Source organism: Sinocyclocheilus anshuiensis, unplaced genomic scaffold (assembly GCF_001515605.1).
Source record: "Sinocyclocheilus anshuiensis isolate Anshui unplaced genomic scaffold, SAMN03320099.WGS_v1.1 scaffold112, whole genome shotgun sequence".
Lineage (NCBI taxonomy): Eukaryota > Metazoa > Chordata > Actinopteri > Cypriniformes > Cyprinidae > Sinocyclocheilus > Sinocyclocheilus anshuiensis.
Genome location: NW_015557175.1, coordinates 1,679,138 through 1,695,789, shown reverse-complemented (window position 1 = coordinate 1,695,789; position 16,652 = coordinate 1,679,138). Strand labels below are relative to the sequence as shown.

At 38.3% G+C, this 16,652-nt stretch overlaps 1 protein-coding gene across 1 annotated transcript in view; it reads left to right on the top strand.

Annotated features, from left to right (window-relative positions):
* LOC107678374 (phosphatidylethanolamine-binding protein 4-like) overlaps positions 1-16,652 on the top strand; it is an 85,398-nt gene that overhangs the window by 54,984 nt on the left and 13,762 nt on the right. Inside the window, exon 5 of the mRNA XM_016473612.1 lies at positions 7,432-7,548. Within this exon, the coding sequence (XP_016329098.1) occupies positions 7,432-7,548 (117 nt within the window). The remainder of the gene's footprint in view (positions 1-7,431; positions 7,549-16,652) is intronic.

Sequence of the window (16,652 nt, the reverse complement as noted above, 5' to 3'; positions counted from 1 at the left end):
ATGAGGAAAAACACATGCAGTATATCAACAATAAAAGTCAATTTCAACATCAGTCTCGGGGAGCTGCTTTACTCTTAAATGAAGAATGGATAGTGGAAAACATTTCAGAGGAAAACTCCCTTGTTGTCTTTGTAAGTTTAGGTACAGTAGTGTGCACTTAAACAGCTGTTATCTCGTGAAAATATTCCAGCATCTAGTGCTTTCTGATCACAGTAGCACCGGATTACATCTGCACTCGTCTGCCTGCTGGATCATAACACCAGTAATTATTAAGTAATTAGTCAAATAGACTAACATTCATTATGTAGCTATATTTATCACTGAGAGTAAAACATGTCTAGAAATGGTTAGCTAGCTGCTTTCAGCAGGTGTGATTTCTGAGCTGAATCAGGCTGAGACTGAGAACAGGAACAGATTTAGAGTTAATGAGACTCAAGCCACGTGCACAAAATAAGACTGACATGCTGTACATATTTAAAGACTGCTGATTTCTTGTTTTCTGTCATGTAAATATGCACTTTACACAAGCAGTCATTGATTACAAGTTCACTCTCCTCCCCAACTGTAGCTTTAACCTCAAATGTCATTCTCACAGCAGCACAGAACCACTGGAGAACTTCTCGCATCCTTCAAAAAGAGCAGTTTGCTCAAGAACAACACTTAATGGAGTTCATAAGAGCCTCCAGTAACCCTGCATGAGGGAAAGCTTTTGAGGAACTTGAATAGAATACTGGATGAGTTTACTCTTACTGGAAGTTTGTTACAGATCCTAGAAAAATGGTCATTTAGAGGCTCCAGCTTGCTGAGGCTGAAGCATAATGAATCTCCAAACCCCCGAGATCTGGTGGGGATGCTGCCTTGTGTTTTAGAGCACCATCTTGTGAATTTGAATTTCCTGTAGGACCTGCTAGATCTCAGTGCCAAAAAATCATGAATGGCAGTTGAACTAGTGGTGTTTGCTAACTCAAGCTTCACAATTAGTATTGTTCCGAACTAAATCATAAACTGTGGTACAGTATGTAACTCATCCTGCACTATGTGGGTTATTGAAGTGAGTAAGGTGTGATTAGTAAGTTTATTGTTTTAAATGATGGTTGATTCTAAAAAAAAAAAAACAGATTTACATGGAACGAGGAAAACATAGAGACAAGACTAGAGATTGTCATAGACAATCTCTATTCTTGTCTATAACCGCACACAATAAAAATCACTCAAAAAAACTTTTCCAAACCTTTCCCAATGTATTATAGCATGGAGTTATTGATGGGCAAGAACCTTTCACAGTTTCTTCAAAAATAAATACAAAATTAAAAATTAAAAATTAAATGAATAAATAAAATAAAAAAAATAATATATAACCTACATTCAAAATATTTACATTAAAATTGTTTATTATTTGCTATATATTATGCAGCTCACATGCTGTTTTGATGTATAACATAAATCAAAATAAATATAATTTTCAAATTTCATATTTTATTATGCATGACAGTTTTTTCCCCACACATATAAAGAATAACATAGAAAATAAAAATGTACACAGGTCATTATATATATATATATTCTCGTTATATTGAAAGGCATTTCTTGCTTTAGATATGAGCTGCATACATGATCGATGGAGGGTGAAGGACGAGATGCGGCTGAGTTCTGATCAGGCGCACAATCAGTCTGGTTGTTTTCATTTCATTGCTTTGTGAGATGCTCTCTCAATTCATTTTGAGAAAGAGTGAATATTTCCGTTGTTTAACTGGAAGTGTAACTGAAGCCAGTGATATTGAAAAAAGCCCTTATGCCACTGAACTGCGCCAGCAGGAATGAATAGAGGCCAACTGAGGCAATATCAGACTTTCAGAACATGGATTTAATGCCACTGGCTGCTGCCCTCACCGTTTGAATAAAAACCCTCTTCTCAACCGGGTTTACAACCTGTGAACCACATGCTACCCACAATGAAAGCAGAACAGAGGATCTGACTAACCGTACGGGAGTAAGACGGCTGCTCCAGTGCCCTGCTGCTCGTTGAATATGTGTGTGCATAACCCTTTTTGTTCACAAACTGGTGATGTGCTTTTGTGTTGCTTCGCTGTGGAGAATTTTAAGAGCCCTCAAAGACGGCCACGTGACTCTGAAAAACACTTACTGAGCGCAGCGACTGAAGTAGATCTGCTGTTTACCGATTTGTTAAGCCATCAACTTTATTCATGATGAGAATAGCTCCCCAGAGCCATTATTTTGATTCAGAATAACTATTATTGAGGATGCGTTTACGCTCGTGTTTGTGTAGGGGTGTTGTCTTGTGTTCTCTGCATCAACTCTTCTCTGGGTGAATGGCTTTTGTTTAAAACATTCACACACTGCCATTGGATTCACATTGTAGTTTATATTCTGTGTGTACTGTATGTAATAGGTCCTTTTAATTTAAATTCCCCCCATGTATCAATACTTTTAAGGCAAAATACCACATGCAAAACCTTTGTTTTGTCATGCTCTGATCATTTTTGAGATTTTGGCCTATTTTGCTTATACATAACTTGTCTGCTTTCTGAAGCAGTCTGAAATGATTACAAACGCATCAAAAGTGGTTTGAATATCTTGTGTCCTCATCATATGATTTCAGAAGTCTTGAAATGCAGTGTAAAATGGGCCACCTTTTTAATAATTTAATGCTGATTTTTTGACATGTCAGTCTCCATTCACTTTCATTATATGGAAAAGAGCAGCTAGGACATTCTTCAAATATTCTCTTTTTCTGTTTCACATAAGAAAAAGATTCATACATGTTTGAGTGTTTGTGAGTGATTAAATGACAGAATTTTCACCCTGTCTACTAGGGCTGCACGATTAATCGAATGCGATTGTCATGCGTATTTTGATAGTAAAGCCGGTTCTGTAATCAGCAGGGAATCATCATCACGTGCTTTCAGATGGAGCAGAATTTACTACACATAGCCGTAGTTCACTGACAAGTTACGCAAAAAAAAATCGCAGAGAATTTTATTGCGCGATTCTGAAATTGAAGAATTCGTTCGCGATAATGACAGCTGTTTGCATAGCTTCTCAGTGAACTACGGCTCTGTGAAGTAAATGCTGCTCCATCTGAAAGCATGTGAAAATACCACATTTAATAACATATTTTTACTCCAAACTCACTTCATAACGTCAGTCGAGTGTTTGAAATAAATCCTTCTGTGAGATGATGTGGCTTCTTACACAGAATAAGGCACGCAACATATTTCATAGTATTTAAGCAGTGATAAAGGCATTGCATTATAAATATACTTTATTTTAATGAAAATTATAATAATAAGAACTCAGATAAACCGTATATTGTCGTAGTCGTGTGTTTATTAGTCACGTTGAATCAATGAAAGCAGTTGAATCTTCTGTTTATTCAGCTGCAGTGATTCTTTTTATTCAGCGGTTTCTTCTGCGAGGCGTATTTGGAGTTTCAGCGCGAGAGCGCCCTCTGGCCTTTGGATGGAGATTTACTGCTGATCACAGAACCGTGCTTCACTGAAAGATACGCATGACAATCGCAGCTTCTGTCGAATCGCGATCTCGATTCCATTTCGATTTATCGTGCAGCCCTACCGTCTACAGTAGTCAACATTTGAAGTGGATCAAAAAAGTTCATTAAAGTTGTCCTAAGACAAGAACGCATTTTGGTTTTAGGTTTTAGGACAACTTTGATGAAAGGTTTTGATCCACTTCAAATGTTGACTACTGTAGTCCTTGGAGCATTCAAGTTTGTCATAATTCGTTGAACAAAAGTGCCCATCTAAGCTGTCAACATTTGATGAAAATTCACAGTAGAGTTGATCTGAATTCCTCAATAAAGCTTGACTACATTCACTCAAATTGTCAGCATTTGCAGTTCCTCCTACATTATGTCTCCCAGTGAATGCTGGTCCTCCAGGTGTAAATGTCATGAAAAAAAGGTGTGACTCTTTTCCCTCCAACTGCACTGGTGTGAGGCTCAAGCGGGTCAAGCACATTCTGGGTGCCCAAAATCTCCAATCTCAAACGTCCCCAGAGATTGTAATGCTCTTCGAGCGGTACAATGCAACAGGTTTTTAATGATGTTCGGCATCCTAAAATGGCTCTTCGCACTAGTAATGTAGTATGTTGCCATCTGTGCACAATATGCCCATCAGTTCACTGATGTTTAATATTTCTTAGCTTGTTGCAAAGTGTGAATATCACTCTTCCCAAAATATATCAGCACAAAGAGCGTTAATTTTCTGTAATGGGGCTAGTGAGAATATTTCAAGCAGATCAAGTGGGAAAGCAAAACGAGCGCTTCATCCTCCCAGCACTGTTGACGACCTGTTGCCATGACGATGGAGCTCAAGAACACGCGGCAGCGCTACTCTTCGGGATTTCTAAATAAAGCCGCTTCTTACTTTGAATCTAATTGTTGCAAATGAAGCAAAGTGGCTTTGTGAAGTTCATTGTCTTTGGCAGTGTTTTCGCACCGTGTCTCATTTCCTGAAGGTCATTATGAAGCATGTCACCTTACACGTGCTGCATAGTGACCTTCATTTGCATCATAACTAGATGCAATATATATACAACTCATATTTATGTTCAGATGTAGTTAGATGTACAGTAGTATAAGTGTGTGTGTGTGTGTGTGTATCAGTGTTATTTCAGTATCATTGATATTATTATTATATAGTATTATTTTATTAATACTATAATTCGTTTTTATTTTTATATTTTAATTTTAAAGTTCTTTTGTTTGTTTTTGTTATTTTTTTTTTTATTTTTTTTTTTTATATTTCTTACATTTTTATCTTTATCTTTTATTTGTATCTTTTCTATTTACTTTGTATTCTTTTCATTGTATAGTTTATACATTTTTATTTTAGTTTGTTTTATTTTTGTACAGACGTTGATCTAAATTAAAATGAGAAATAAAAAAAGTTTGTATTTTATTTTCAGTTAACATTATTTTATTTCTAGAGACACATTTTTAATGGTTTTATTTTTAGTTAACTGTAATAACCCTGGTTTGCATGGACTACATCTGTCATGCTTATCCTTAAAGCTCAAGATGTAATTGCTCTTGGTTCATTTGTGGACTCTGTAATTATGTGACGTCATTTTATATATTTATATAAGTACTTTTATGTTGTATACATCTATTTACTGCTTTTCTTGGCTAGGTTTTTCTTGTAAAAGATATTTAAAGTCAACATAATTTAAAAATAAATGCTGTTTACTTTATTAATACACATGTCAGGTCTTACCGTGCATGAATCATCAGTGCATGTTATTCCAACAGGAAAAGAAGTGTTTATAATCTTTTGATCAAACTGTAATAACTTACTCTGCTTATGAAAAGACCAGATTGTTTCAGTATTAAACCTTGACTTACCTAGACATCACTTTACCATCCAATCAGTTGATAAAATCTAGCACATCCTACTCTTTTTTTCTCATTTTTCGCATGTAAATATATCAAAATACAGAAGTAAAATGCATTGACATTAAATAGCAATGAGCCCAACTTGGTTAAATAGAGTTTTAAATACATAGGTATAACTTTTGACAATTTTTTTTATTCACAAGAGACAAATTCCTGAAGCACTTCAAGGTTTTTTTTTTTTATATATAATGTAGTAAATCAAATTTCATAATGTTTAATGAATAGGCCCACATTAATTAATTATGATGTGAATTACCTACAAACAATTGACAGCAGTACAAGTACAGTGTTACACCCAATTTCATGCATCCCTGATCCACCTCTCGTTGTTCATGCAGTCCATCCTGTAGGGGGCGATAGAGAGTGGTGCATTTCAATGGCAGGGTCTGCTTGATTGACAACAACAGACTGCTGACACTCTGACAAACCATGCTAGGTATTTATCAGCGGGGGCTTCCCATTGGAAATATGTTTTGAGTACAATCTCAGTGTATTTTATTATGCTTCTTTATGTTATTTTGTCTTTTATCTCACAAGGCTACTGTATGAAGCAAAGCAGGCTAAACTGCTAAACTGCCCAAAAAACCCAAAGGTTGTGGGTTCGAGTCTCGTACCAGCAGGGATTGTAGGTGGGGGGAGTGAATGTACAGTGCTTTCTCCCACCTTCAATACCACGACTGAGGTGCCCTTGAGCAAGGCACCGAACCCCCAACTGCTCCCCAGGCGCCGCAGCAAAAATGACTGCCCACTGCTCCGGGTGTGTGTTCACGGTGTGTGTGTGTGTTCACTGCTGTGTGTGTGCACTTTGGATGGGTTAAATGCAGAGCACTAATTCCGAGTATGGGTCACCATACTTGGCCACATGTCACGTCACTTTCACTAAACTACAGTAATCTGTAGCCTCGGCACAGAGGAATCAGATCCATTAGACATTCCAGTGGGCTATTTACAAACTGTGCAGCATTAAATCTGCTTGAGGATATGGGTTTAAACACGACAAATATAGGAGTGCCCTTTGGGGGAGGAAAAAAACTAAACTCATAGAAAGCTCAGTGTGAATCTCTGTTTCTAGGCAACGGAAGCGTAATATACAATTAATAATATGGGAATTTGCTATTTTGAAATCCAATCACTCACTTAATTTGCCTGGGAATTGGCTTTGTCTGAGGATATTAAGTACGGCGGATCCTGTCATCGACACATTTAAGCCGGGTGAGGTGAGGCTCCTGGAGGGTCTGAGCCGCAGTTAAGCTGTCTGGCCCTCGGTGATGAATGAAGGAGAAAATCACAACACGTCCCCGGGCTCTCGTTGTTTTCATTCAGAAGCGTTGAACAGGAGACAATGGTGCATGTGCAGCAGTGTCTTTGAGACTCTGTTTCTCTCCTGTGTCTTTCTGCAGCGGGAAGCACTAGAGAAAGGGGAGATGTCAGCGGTGTTGTGTTTCTTTCTTTTGCATGTATTGTTATTGCAACTGCATATTTGAAGTGAAACTAACCTCTAATCCTAAATGTTAAACTCAGGATCTTTTAAGTATTGTGTAGCCAGACCTTTGACTAAATGGCAAAAAGTCAGATCCACATTGCAGCTCATTCTGGCCAAGAACCGCCCACTCGGACAAGATGAGATCATCTGACTGACATGTACAGCGACCAACCACAGTTTGTTTTGTGTTTACACACCATTCAGGGGAGAGTTTAGCAGAAATCGATCATCCAACAATAATACACTGATCAAAGTCAACATTATTTGTAATTAAAACAGTGGCGACAGTTTCCTCTATAGGTTGATCAAATGTGTTTTGATCAGAATTTCTGTCTATAGTAACCACCCAAAAAACACCCTACTGTAGCATGTGGTGGAGAAGCACTGCTCTCACATTTTCTTCAGCCTATTTTTCTGACATAAAACATTTGAAAATAGATTCCAGTAGGTGATATTTAAATGAACACTCATTAGGAGCTCTAAAACAGACTTGTTCTTGTTTTTTTGTCTTTAGCATACACCCGTCCCACTCCACCCCAAGGCACTGGACTCCACCACTATCAGTTCCTTGTATTTGAGCAGCCTGAAGGCCAGAGCTTGTCCCTCAGCCCACAGGAGAAGAGCTCACTGGGTAATCACACACACAACCCACAACACACTGGGGTTATGGATTTTATGGGGTCGTTATGGGGTCATTTACTCACCCTCAAGTCATCCCAAGCCTTCCTTTATATAGTAATACACAAAAATTATGGCCGAATTTTATGGTGCTTTTTTTGGAACTTGACAGCCGGATGATTTCATATTATGGAAAGTAGCAGCATGAACATTGTGCTAAATTTCTGCTTTTATGTTCAGAAGAAAAGAAGTTCACATGGGTTTAGATTTTTGGGTGAACTATCCCTTCAATACATCTCACATATCTTGAAATACACGTCTGTAACACACACACACACACATATACAAACACTATTTCTGATTTTCCTGAAAATATCGGTCTTGCCATTCAGCATAACTTGTAATTAACATCTTGACATGACAAATACCACAGCGCAAGACATTGACGTTTGCCTCTAATTTATATTTTATGTAATTGCTCTGTAATTTAACATTTATATTTGAATGATTGATCGCATTAAAAGAGGTGAATTGAAAAGTGCCAATAATACTGGAGACTAAATACACACACTAATATATTCATACCCGTTACATTTCAGCACATCACAGTCTATTGTTATTATAATCATACTGCTTATGACTGGCATAATCAAATGATTCTTCTCTTGTTGTATGGTACATGATGAGCATGTCCTGATCATCTCGCTACAAAAACAGCAAAATTACATTGTCACATTTGTCAAAATTACACCATTTGTCACATTCTGTACTTGTACCAGCCACTACTTGAACCAGTTTGCTTTATTACTAATTATGCTTTTCCACTGGTCTCTGTACCTATTGAAATGTTCTGTAGGTTTCAGCTGCCTATGTGGCTTCATGTACAGATGGCCTTATGAATTATAGGAAGTGTTTGATCTTGGAGAGCCAAGACTTCCAAAGCTTATCGGACTTAAGTGAGTCAATTTAATCAGGGAAATGTAAATGCATTTGGTGTGTCTGCTTTAGGAACTGTGTTTCAGTGTGTATCCAGCATCATACACCTGCCCTTCCACTTCTACCACCACAACTATTTAGTGATGTGTATAAACTCTTTATTTATGGAAGTTTGTTTCTGCCACAGGATAATTAATAAATAAATAATTGCGACTTTTTATCTCACAATTCTGACTTTTCTTCTCAGAATTGCTAGTTTATATATCACAAATCTGCTTTTTTTTTCCTAACTCAGAATTGTGAGATATAAACTCTGAATATATCTGGATATAGAATTCCGAGGGTAATATTTTATTTTTTTTTACTTTTTGACTTTTAAAAAAAAAAAATTACTTTTGCTAAGTGGAGAGATTTGTAAAGAAAGTGTAAATGGGCCCTGGAAATGTTGTTAGAGAGAATTGGACTTGTTTTGCTCACATGAACACTAAAGCTTCATGTGTTTGTGCACATGCTAACTGCATTTTGTTTTATGGCCATTTGGACTTTATTACACATAGTATCTCTAACTGGATCAGGACATGATGCAGACTGGAAGTCATCCTAATATGACAGAGGAGTCTTGACTCAAAGCATTGGCCTCTTTAAAATCTTGTTTTATTAAGAGTCATTTGTAGTATTACAGTATTTAAAACTAAAATACGCAAACAAATAATGATTTTTTTCTAGTTCTTGTTCTAATCCTGTCTGAACTCACGTCTGACTTTGCCAAAACATATATTGTTATCTTTATGCCTAATTTGATTTCCTAATCATTTTCTCATTAGTATTTTTCATTGGCTCTGATCAGGCCACAATGATGTCATCAGCGGACCCCTCCAGTCATTTCCTGTATGTCTATTGTATTCTGATCAAATTGTTGCAACGGTCTCTTGGTATCAGCCCTAAAAAGTTAAATTAGAAGATATTAAAATCCCTCTTCATGCATAATGCATACTAATAATACTACTCAGTTTTCCTGCCCAGCGGTCTTTGTTTTTTTTCTGCAATCTACCAGAGATGATATAATTATTAGATTTTTGTCATTGAGTAGAAAGACTCGTGTGTGATGTCAAAAGAGTTGTGGCTCCTTGAAAGTAACTCGAAAGTAAAAGTTTCGTCTGCTAGGCAAAAATATCAGCTGATTGCTTAAAAAAAATATCACACTTTCCAAACAAACCGCATAGAACTATATTTCATGTGTGAAAATATGTTTCCCGTTTCACACTGCTCATAATTTACCCGGGGTTAACCATTAATCCTGGGTATTCATAAAATGGCGTTTCACACTGTGCATTCTTAAACCCTTGGTTAAATGTGCTGTAATTGTAATTGTTTTGACTGGATTAAAGCATAAAAATATCATAATATGTTTGCAGATATTTAGGAAACATGCTAAGTTCTTTATTTATGGAAGTTTGTTTCTGCCACAGGATAATTAATAAATAAATAATTGCGACTTTTTATCTCACAATTCTGACTTTTCTTCTCAGAATTGCTAGTTTATATATCACAAATCTGCTTTTTTTTTCCTAACTCAGAATTGTGAGATATAAACTCTGAATATATCTGGATATAGAATTCCGAGGGAACAAAGAATTGTGAATTGCAAGAAAAACATCTTACAATTCTGACATTTTCTTCTTGCAATTCTGAGAGAGGAAGAAACTGGCAAAAAGTCTGAATCGAGTTAAAAAAATTTAAATAGAAAAGCATAAATAGAAACTAAGCTATCGACAAAAATTCCTGTTGCTTGTTGTTTTGGCAAAACATAGATTTACATGTAAAATATGACTTTTATTGAGTGTTCCTTTGAGTCAGTTGTGGTTAGGAGACAGTGTTAGAGTTACAGCTTTTCTCTTTGTCGGATTTTTACTTTTAGTACTTTAGTACCTTCACTGTGCAGGGAAAGAAAGTAATAAAAGTCCTTTGGTTCTGACTAAACCTTGAGTGGACATGATATGAATAATATCTTTCTGTTTCCTTGTGATTTGCTCGGTTAGAGGAACCAATCAGTTATTTAAGTTTGTTTTGTCTTTGATTTATTTTTTATTTTTAATTGTATATATTTGAAAAGTAAAAAATGTTTGCAGATATTTAGGAAACATGCTAAGTTCACATACTTGTTTCTCCGATAAACAATGCAACAGCCAGTTATTCTGCTTTGAAATGTGTGTTCCGTGTCAGAATGTCTGTTTTTGTTTCGGTTTGTGTGATTCTGCCCACTGCCAATTTATCCAATAGTATTATGACAGCCTGGGATGCCAGTTGGTGGAAAACACAGTGTAAAACAGCCATGGAAGCAAACGAACTGGGTCAGCGATCGCACATTCTACCTGACGTAAAAAGCCTCGGCATCCAACTAAAAAACTATGTGACCTGAGGCATATTGAAACACGGATAAATCAAATCATTAACTTACATTGTAAGGCTTGTTGCCTTCTATTGTCAATTGTGTTTGTTCCTGTTTCGGGTCCTAAATCTGGCAACCCGCATGGGCATCGAGTCTGAGGAGGAGGGGGCTGGAGAAACAACTCTACAATATTTTAATTTTGGACTGAATTACCTATTTCAACTGTTAGCTGCCAACATGGGCGACATTTAACTCTTGAGTCAGAAAAAAATAGCAAAAAAATTGCACAAAGTTTCTTTCTCAAAAAAGTTTTTAATATAAGTATCAAAACAATGTCCTACCTTATTGCACCACTTCAAAGCAGTCAATACAGCACAGTCAATAATAACTTAAAGAGGTTGCCAGCGTTTACTAAACTGTGGACTAGTTTTGACTCTTGCTGCTTTGAATGGCGATGCAATGTCCGTTTTGAACTCGTTGACACCAAATGAGAGACACATCAAGAAGAAGAAGAAAAAAAAGATCAGATGTGGGACTATATTCAAGCCACTCATAAACTGCTGGAAATGAAATTACTGGTTGATATGACCAGATCTCAATAAAGTTTACACACATATTTGGTCTTTGAACTGGATCTTGCTCTGAACACGCACTGTCTGTAAAGGTTTGGCCAGGCACAGCTCCAGAATTAAATAACTGCACTGGACAAAAAGACCAACTAAAACGCCTCTGATTGGTCATTGCATTCAAGAAATCAACAGATACATCTGTGATTGGCTACATTGCTCAATGCTGCAAAAACACGTTGTAAATAGTAGCTTTTGACGCTGTCCAGAGCCCAAACACAAATACACATGGGATAGTTTGCCAGATCTTCAATTGACCCTTCACAGGGAGTTTGATTAAGAGGCGATCTGACCAACCATAACGCTGAATCTGCTATTTTGTCTGACACTTGCTCCAAATTACATTCGGGATTCTATGACTACTGATATGGGGGGGGGCATCTGCAGAATAAAGCGTTAATATGTGCTGTATAAGTACTAATAAACAGCCAATATGCTAGTAATAAGCATGCTAATAATAAGCAACTACTTAAAAGTCGGCATGAAATCAAAATTGAAAATTCTTATTTTGTAATGGAATACTGTAGTGTTTTTTATAAATAATTTATCCGTGCACTTCATTATTTTTTTTTTTAATTGATGTGCCCTCGTAATCTTTAATCAAAAACGTTAACCTCCCCTCTCCCTCTAAACGACCCATCTTCTCTTCCGGTCACGAGCTATGGCGCAAGGGCGGAGCTAGTGACTGAGGGGTAAACGCTGGGATAAACAACGGGGAAAAGCTGAAGTTGATGCTTCCCTTTATAGAAATCAATGCATTAACCAATGCTGACGCAAGCCATGGGGGAGTACACTACCCTTAAAAATTGAAAGGATATTAGGATATTACCACAACATTACTCTTAGGACATCGCAAACTATTTTTTTATGAATATGACTTAACCTGATGGAGGACGCGCTCAGTCATTCAGGCAGTCTCTTTCTCTCGCACGCGCTGTTAAGCATGTTTTGTGCTGTTGTTCGTCCTCGTCCTCGTCTTCCTCAATAAATAAAACAATTCTTCATGCTAGGGTGTCGGCGGTGAATTCAGTGGAGAAAAATCCCCCCACAACTAACTGCAAACTGGCATTCAGATCTGCCTCCATTTTGTTAACAACGTCCCACTTCCAATAATTCAATCAATTCCCGAAGGACGAAATCAAGTCCCGCCCTCTCATTTCAGATGCCGTTTCACTCGGATAGATGTCACAGTAGAGAAAAAAAGACAATCGCTACTTCCGTTTCATGCCGACTTTAATAGTGAGAATTGGTCGCTAAAATAAAGTGATACCCTGATATTTTACTGTTCATTAATGTGCAGCTACTTCGGAACAATCTGTATTGTATAAAGCTCTATATAAATAAATGACTAGTAAATGTGATGCTTGCATTAACAAACTCCACTAATACGCACTAATACCGAGCACATCTGCATCCATGTAGTGGTCCCATCTAGTGTTGTCAAAAGTATCAACCTCGGTACCAGTTGGTACTGAAATTTAAAAAATGTGACGATACCAGCATTTCCCGCTGCCATTTTGAGCGCTGTTGAGCGGATTCTTAAACACCTCTGATTGGCCATTGTGTTCACACGCTCAACAGATGTCTGTGATTGGCTACAATATATCATTGCTTCAAAAACTTGTTGTAAATACACATCTTTCACGCTCTTCACCGAACACTTCCACAGATACACACAAAGGTGTGTGTTTGAAAGCCGTGTCTATCAGAGGATCCACGTTGGTACTTCTGACAACACTAGTCCAGTCTGAATAACGCGTTTGATTTGTGTGTGGCCTGTAACCGGTCCCCAGCTCTCATGTTCTGCTGACATTCATTGACTAATTGATCTAATTGGAGGGTTTGGAGCATTTGACTGTGGGTGTGGAGACATCTAATGATCATTTTCCACTTCCCCGACTCTTCGCTCGACACACAGCGCTCTAATGGTGATTCTCCATTTCCCCTGACGCTGAGCTCAACTCAATTTCAGCCGGGGCTTTGATCTTCAAGCGTACAGGGAGAGGTGCACTTCATGCCTGCTGTGCGGCCTCTGCTTTGTGTGTGTGTGTGTAGGAAGAGAAATGTGGGTCACGGAAAGGACAGTGACAGCTGGTTGTTACACAATTGGCGATGGGTGGCATGTGGTGGGCATGAGCAGTGGGCATGAGAGATGTGTGTTGGTGGGGAATCCCCACGCCTCCTCTGCATCCTGTATTCTTCTCAATGGCCGTCTCGGTGCCAGGGGTTTCACAGTCCACGGGTCAAGCCAAGCGGAGGTGGCAAATGGGCACGTAGGGCCCGGCGTCCTGAGCTGCCAGCTGGCACGCCGGCGTCTGTTCACACACACGTTTACATGCTGGCCTTCAGACTCAAACACAGGGCATACAACCCACTGCTTTGTACTCTCCCTAAACACCCTGCCACCCACACACATTCACTCACTCACTCACGCTGCCCACACACACACACACACACACACACGCATGCTGGCAGTGTAGTTGTCTCAGAGAGAGGGATATTTTTACTGTCTCTCTCAGCGTTGAGTGTGTGGGAGCCCTGCTTTCATTCAGATGCTGTACCCTTGAGTCTGTGACACACGAGTTGTGAATTGAAAGATTATGAACTCTTTGTTGAAGTATTTGGTGCTATTATTTTAAAATGACGCACAGCTGTTCATTTTGAAGTGTCATGGCATAATAATTGTTTAAAAATAAATCTACTTAGTGTACATGTGAAGAAGAGCTAAAGTAATGTTTATTTTTGTTTAGTTTTAGTTTAGTGTACTATTATTGTTTTGAATAGTGTTGGGGGTAACACATTACAAGTAACGCAAGTTATGTAATCAGATTACTTTTTCAAGTAACTAGTAAAGTAACACATTACTTTTAATTTTCCGAAGGACGAAATCAAGTCCCGCCCTCTCATTTCAGATGCCGTTTCACTCGGATAGATGTCACAGTAGAGAAAAAAAGACAATCGCTACTTCCGTTTCATGCCGACTTTAATAGTGAGAATTGGTCGCTAAAATAAAGTGATACCCTGATATTTTACTGTTCATTAATGTGCAGCTACTTCGGAACAATCTGTATTGTATAAAGCTCTATATAAATAAATGACTAGTAAATGTGATGCTTGCATTAACAAACTCCACTAATACGCACTAATACCGAGCACATCTGCATCCATGTAGTGGTCCCATCTAGTGTTGTCAAAAGTATCAACCTCGGTACCAGTTGGTACTGAAATTTAAAAAATGTGACGATACCAGCATTTCCCGCTGCCATTTTGAGCGCTGTTGAGCGGATTCTTAAACACCTCTGATTGGCCATTGTGTTCACACGCTCAACAGATGTCTGTGATTGGCTACAATATATCATTGCTTCAAAAACTTGTTGTAAATACACATCTTTCACGCTCTTCACCGAACACTTCCACAGATACACACAAAGGTGTGTGTTTGAAAGCCGTGTCTATCAGAGGATCCACGTTGGTACTTCTGACAACACTAGTCCAGTCTGAATAACGCGTTTGATTTGTGTGTGGCCTGTAACCGGTCCCCAGCTCTCATGTTCTGCTGACATTCATTGACTAATTGATCTAATTGGAGGGTTTGGAGCATTTGACTGTGGGTGTGGAGACATCTAATGATCATTTTCCACTTCCCCGACTCTTCGCTCGACACACAGCGCTCTAATGGTGATTCTCCATTTCCCCTGACGCTGAGCTCAACTCAATTTCAGCCGGGGCTTTGATCTTCAAGCGTACAGGGAGAGGTGCACTTCATGCCTGCTGTGCGGCCTCTGCTTTGTGTGTGTGTGTGTAGGAAGAGAAATGTGGGTCACGGAAAGGACAGTGACAGCTGGTTGTTACACAATTGGCGATGGGTGGCATGTGGTGGGCATGAGCAGTGGGCATGAGAGATGTGTGTTGGTGGGGAATCCCCACGCCTCCTCTGCATCCTGTATTCTTCTCAATGGCCGTCTCGGTGCCAGGGGTTTCACAGTCCACGGGTCAAGCCAAGCGGAGGTGGCAAATGGGCACGTAGGGCCCGGCGTCCTGAGCTGCCAGCTGGCACGCCGGCGTCTGTTCACACACACGTTTACATGCTGGCCTTCAGACTCAAACACAGGGCATACAACCCACTGCTTTGTACTCTCCCTAAACACCCTGCCACCCACACACATTCACTCACTCACTCACGCTGCCCACACACACACACACACACACACACGCATGCTGGCAGTGTAGTTGTCTCAGAGAGAGGGATATTTTTACTGTCTCTCTCAGCGTTGAGTGTGTGGGAGCCCTGCTTTCATTCAGATGCTTTACCTGTGACACATGAGTTGTGAATTGAAAGATTACGAACTTATGAACTCTTTGTTGAAGTGTTTGGTTCTATTTTAAAATGGCACACGCTGTTCATAATAATGGCATAATAATTGTTTAAAAATAAGTTTACTTACTGTACATGTGAAGAAGAGCTCAAATAATATTTCATTAGCAGATTTTTAGTTAGTTTTCCCCATGTGTGTCTTTATATACGTAATTATTGGAATCTATAGCAAGTATGCAGGAAATCCACTCTGCAACAACAAATAAATATGACCACAAATAAATTGAGGGGATCAAACCACCTTATATCTGCCTCAGTCTGTTTAGTTTTGTTTAGTTTTAGTTTAGTTTAAAAAAAAAAAAAAGAACTTGAATGAATGAATGAATAAAAATAAATAAATAAATAAGAAAGAAAGAAAGAAAGAAAGACAGAAAGAAAGAAAGATTAAACCATCATGTATATGCCTTAGTCTGTTTTCCTATCACAATTTTGCCTTCTTTTTCTTAGTTTAAAGTCCTAGTTTATAGTCATGTGGTGTGACAAATTAATGTTCAGAGAACATATTTTTAATGTATTATCTTAATTAATATGACATTATTAAAAATATAAAGTTATTAGATATTAAAATACTAAAAACATGGCTACTGTATTTAAAGGGGTCATATGATGCTGCTAAAAAGAACATTATTTTGTGTATTTGGTGTAATGAAATGTGTTAATGCGGTTTAAGGTTAAAAAAACATTATTTTCCACATACTGTAGATTATTGTTTATCCTTTATGCCCCGCCTTTCTGAAACGCGTCGATTTTTACAAAGCTCATCGGTCTGAAAAAGCAAGGTGTGCTGTGAT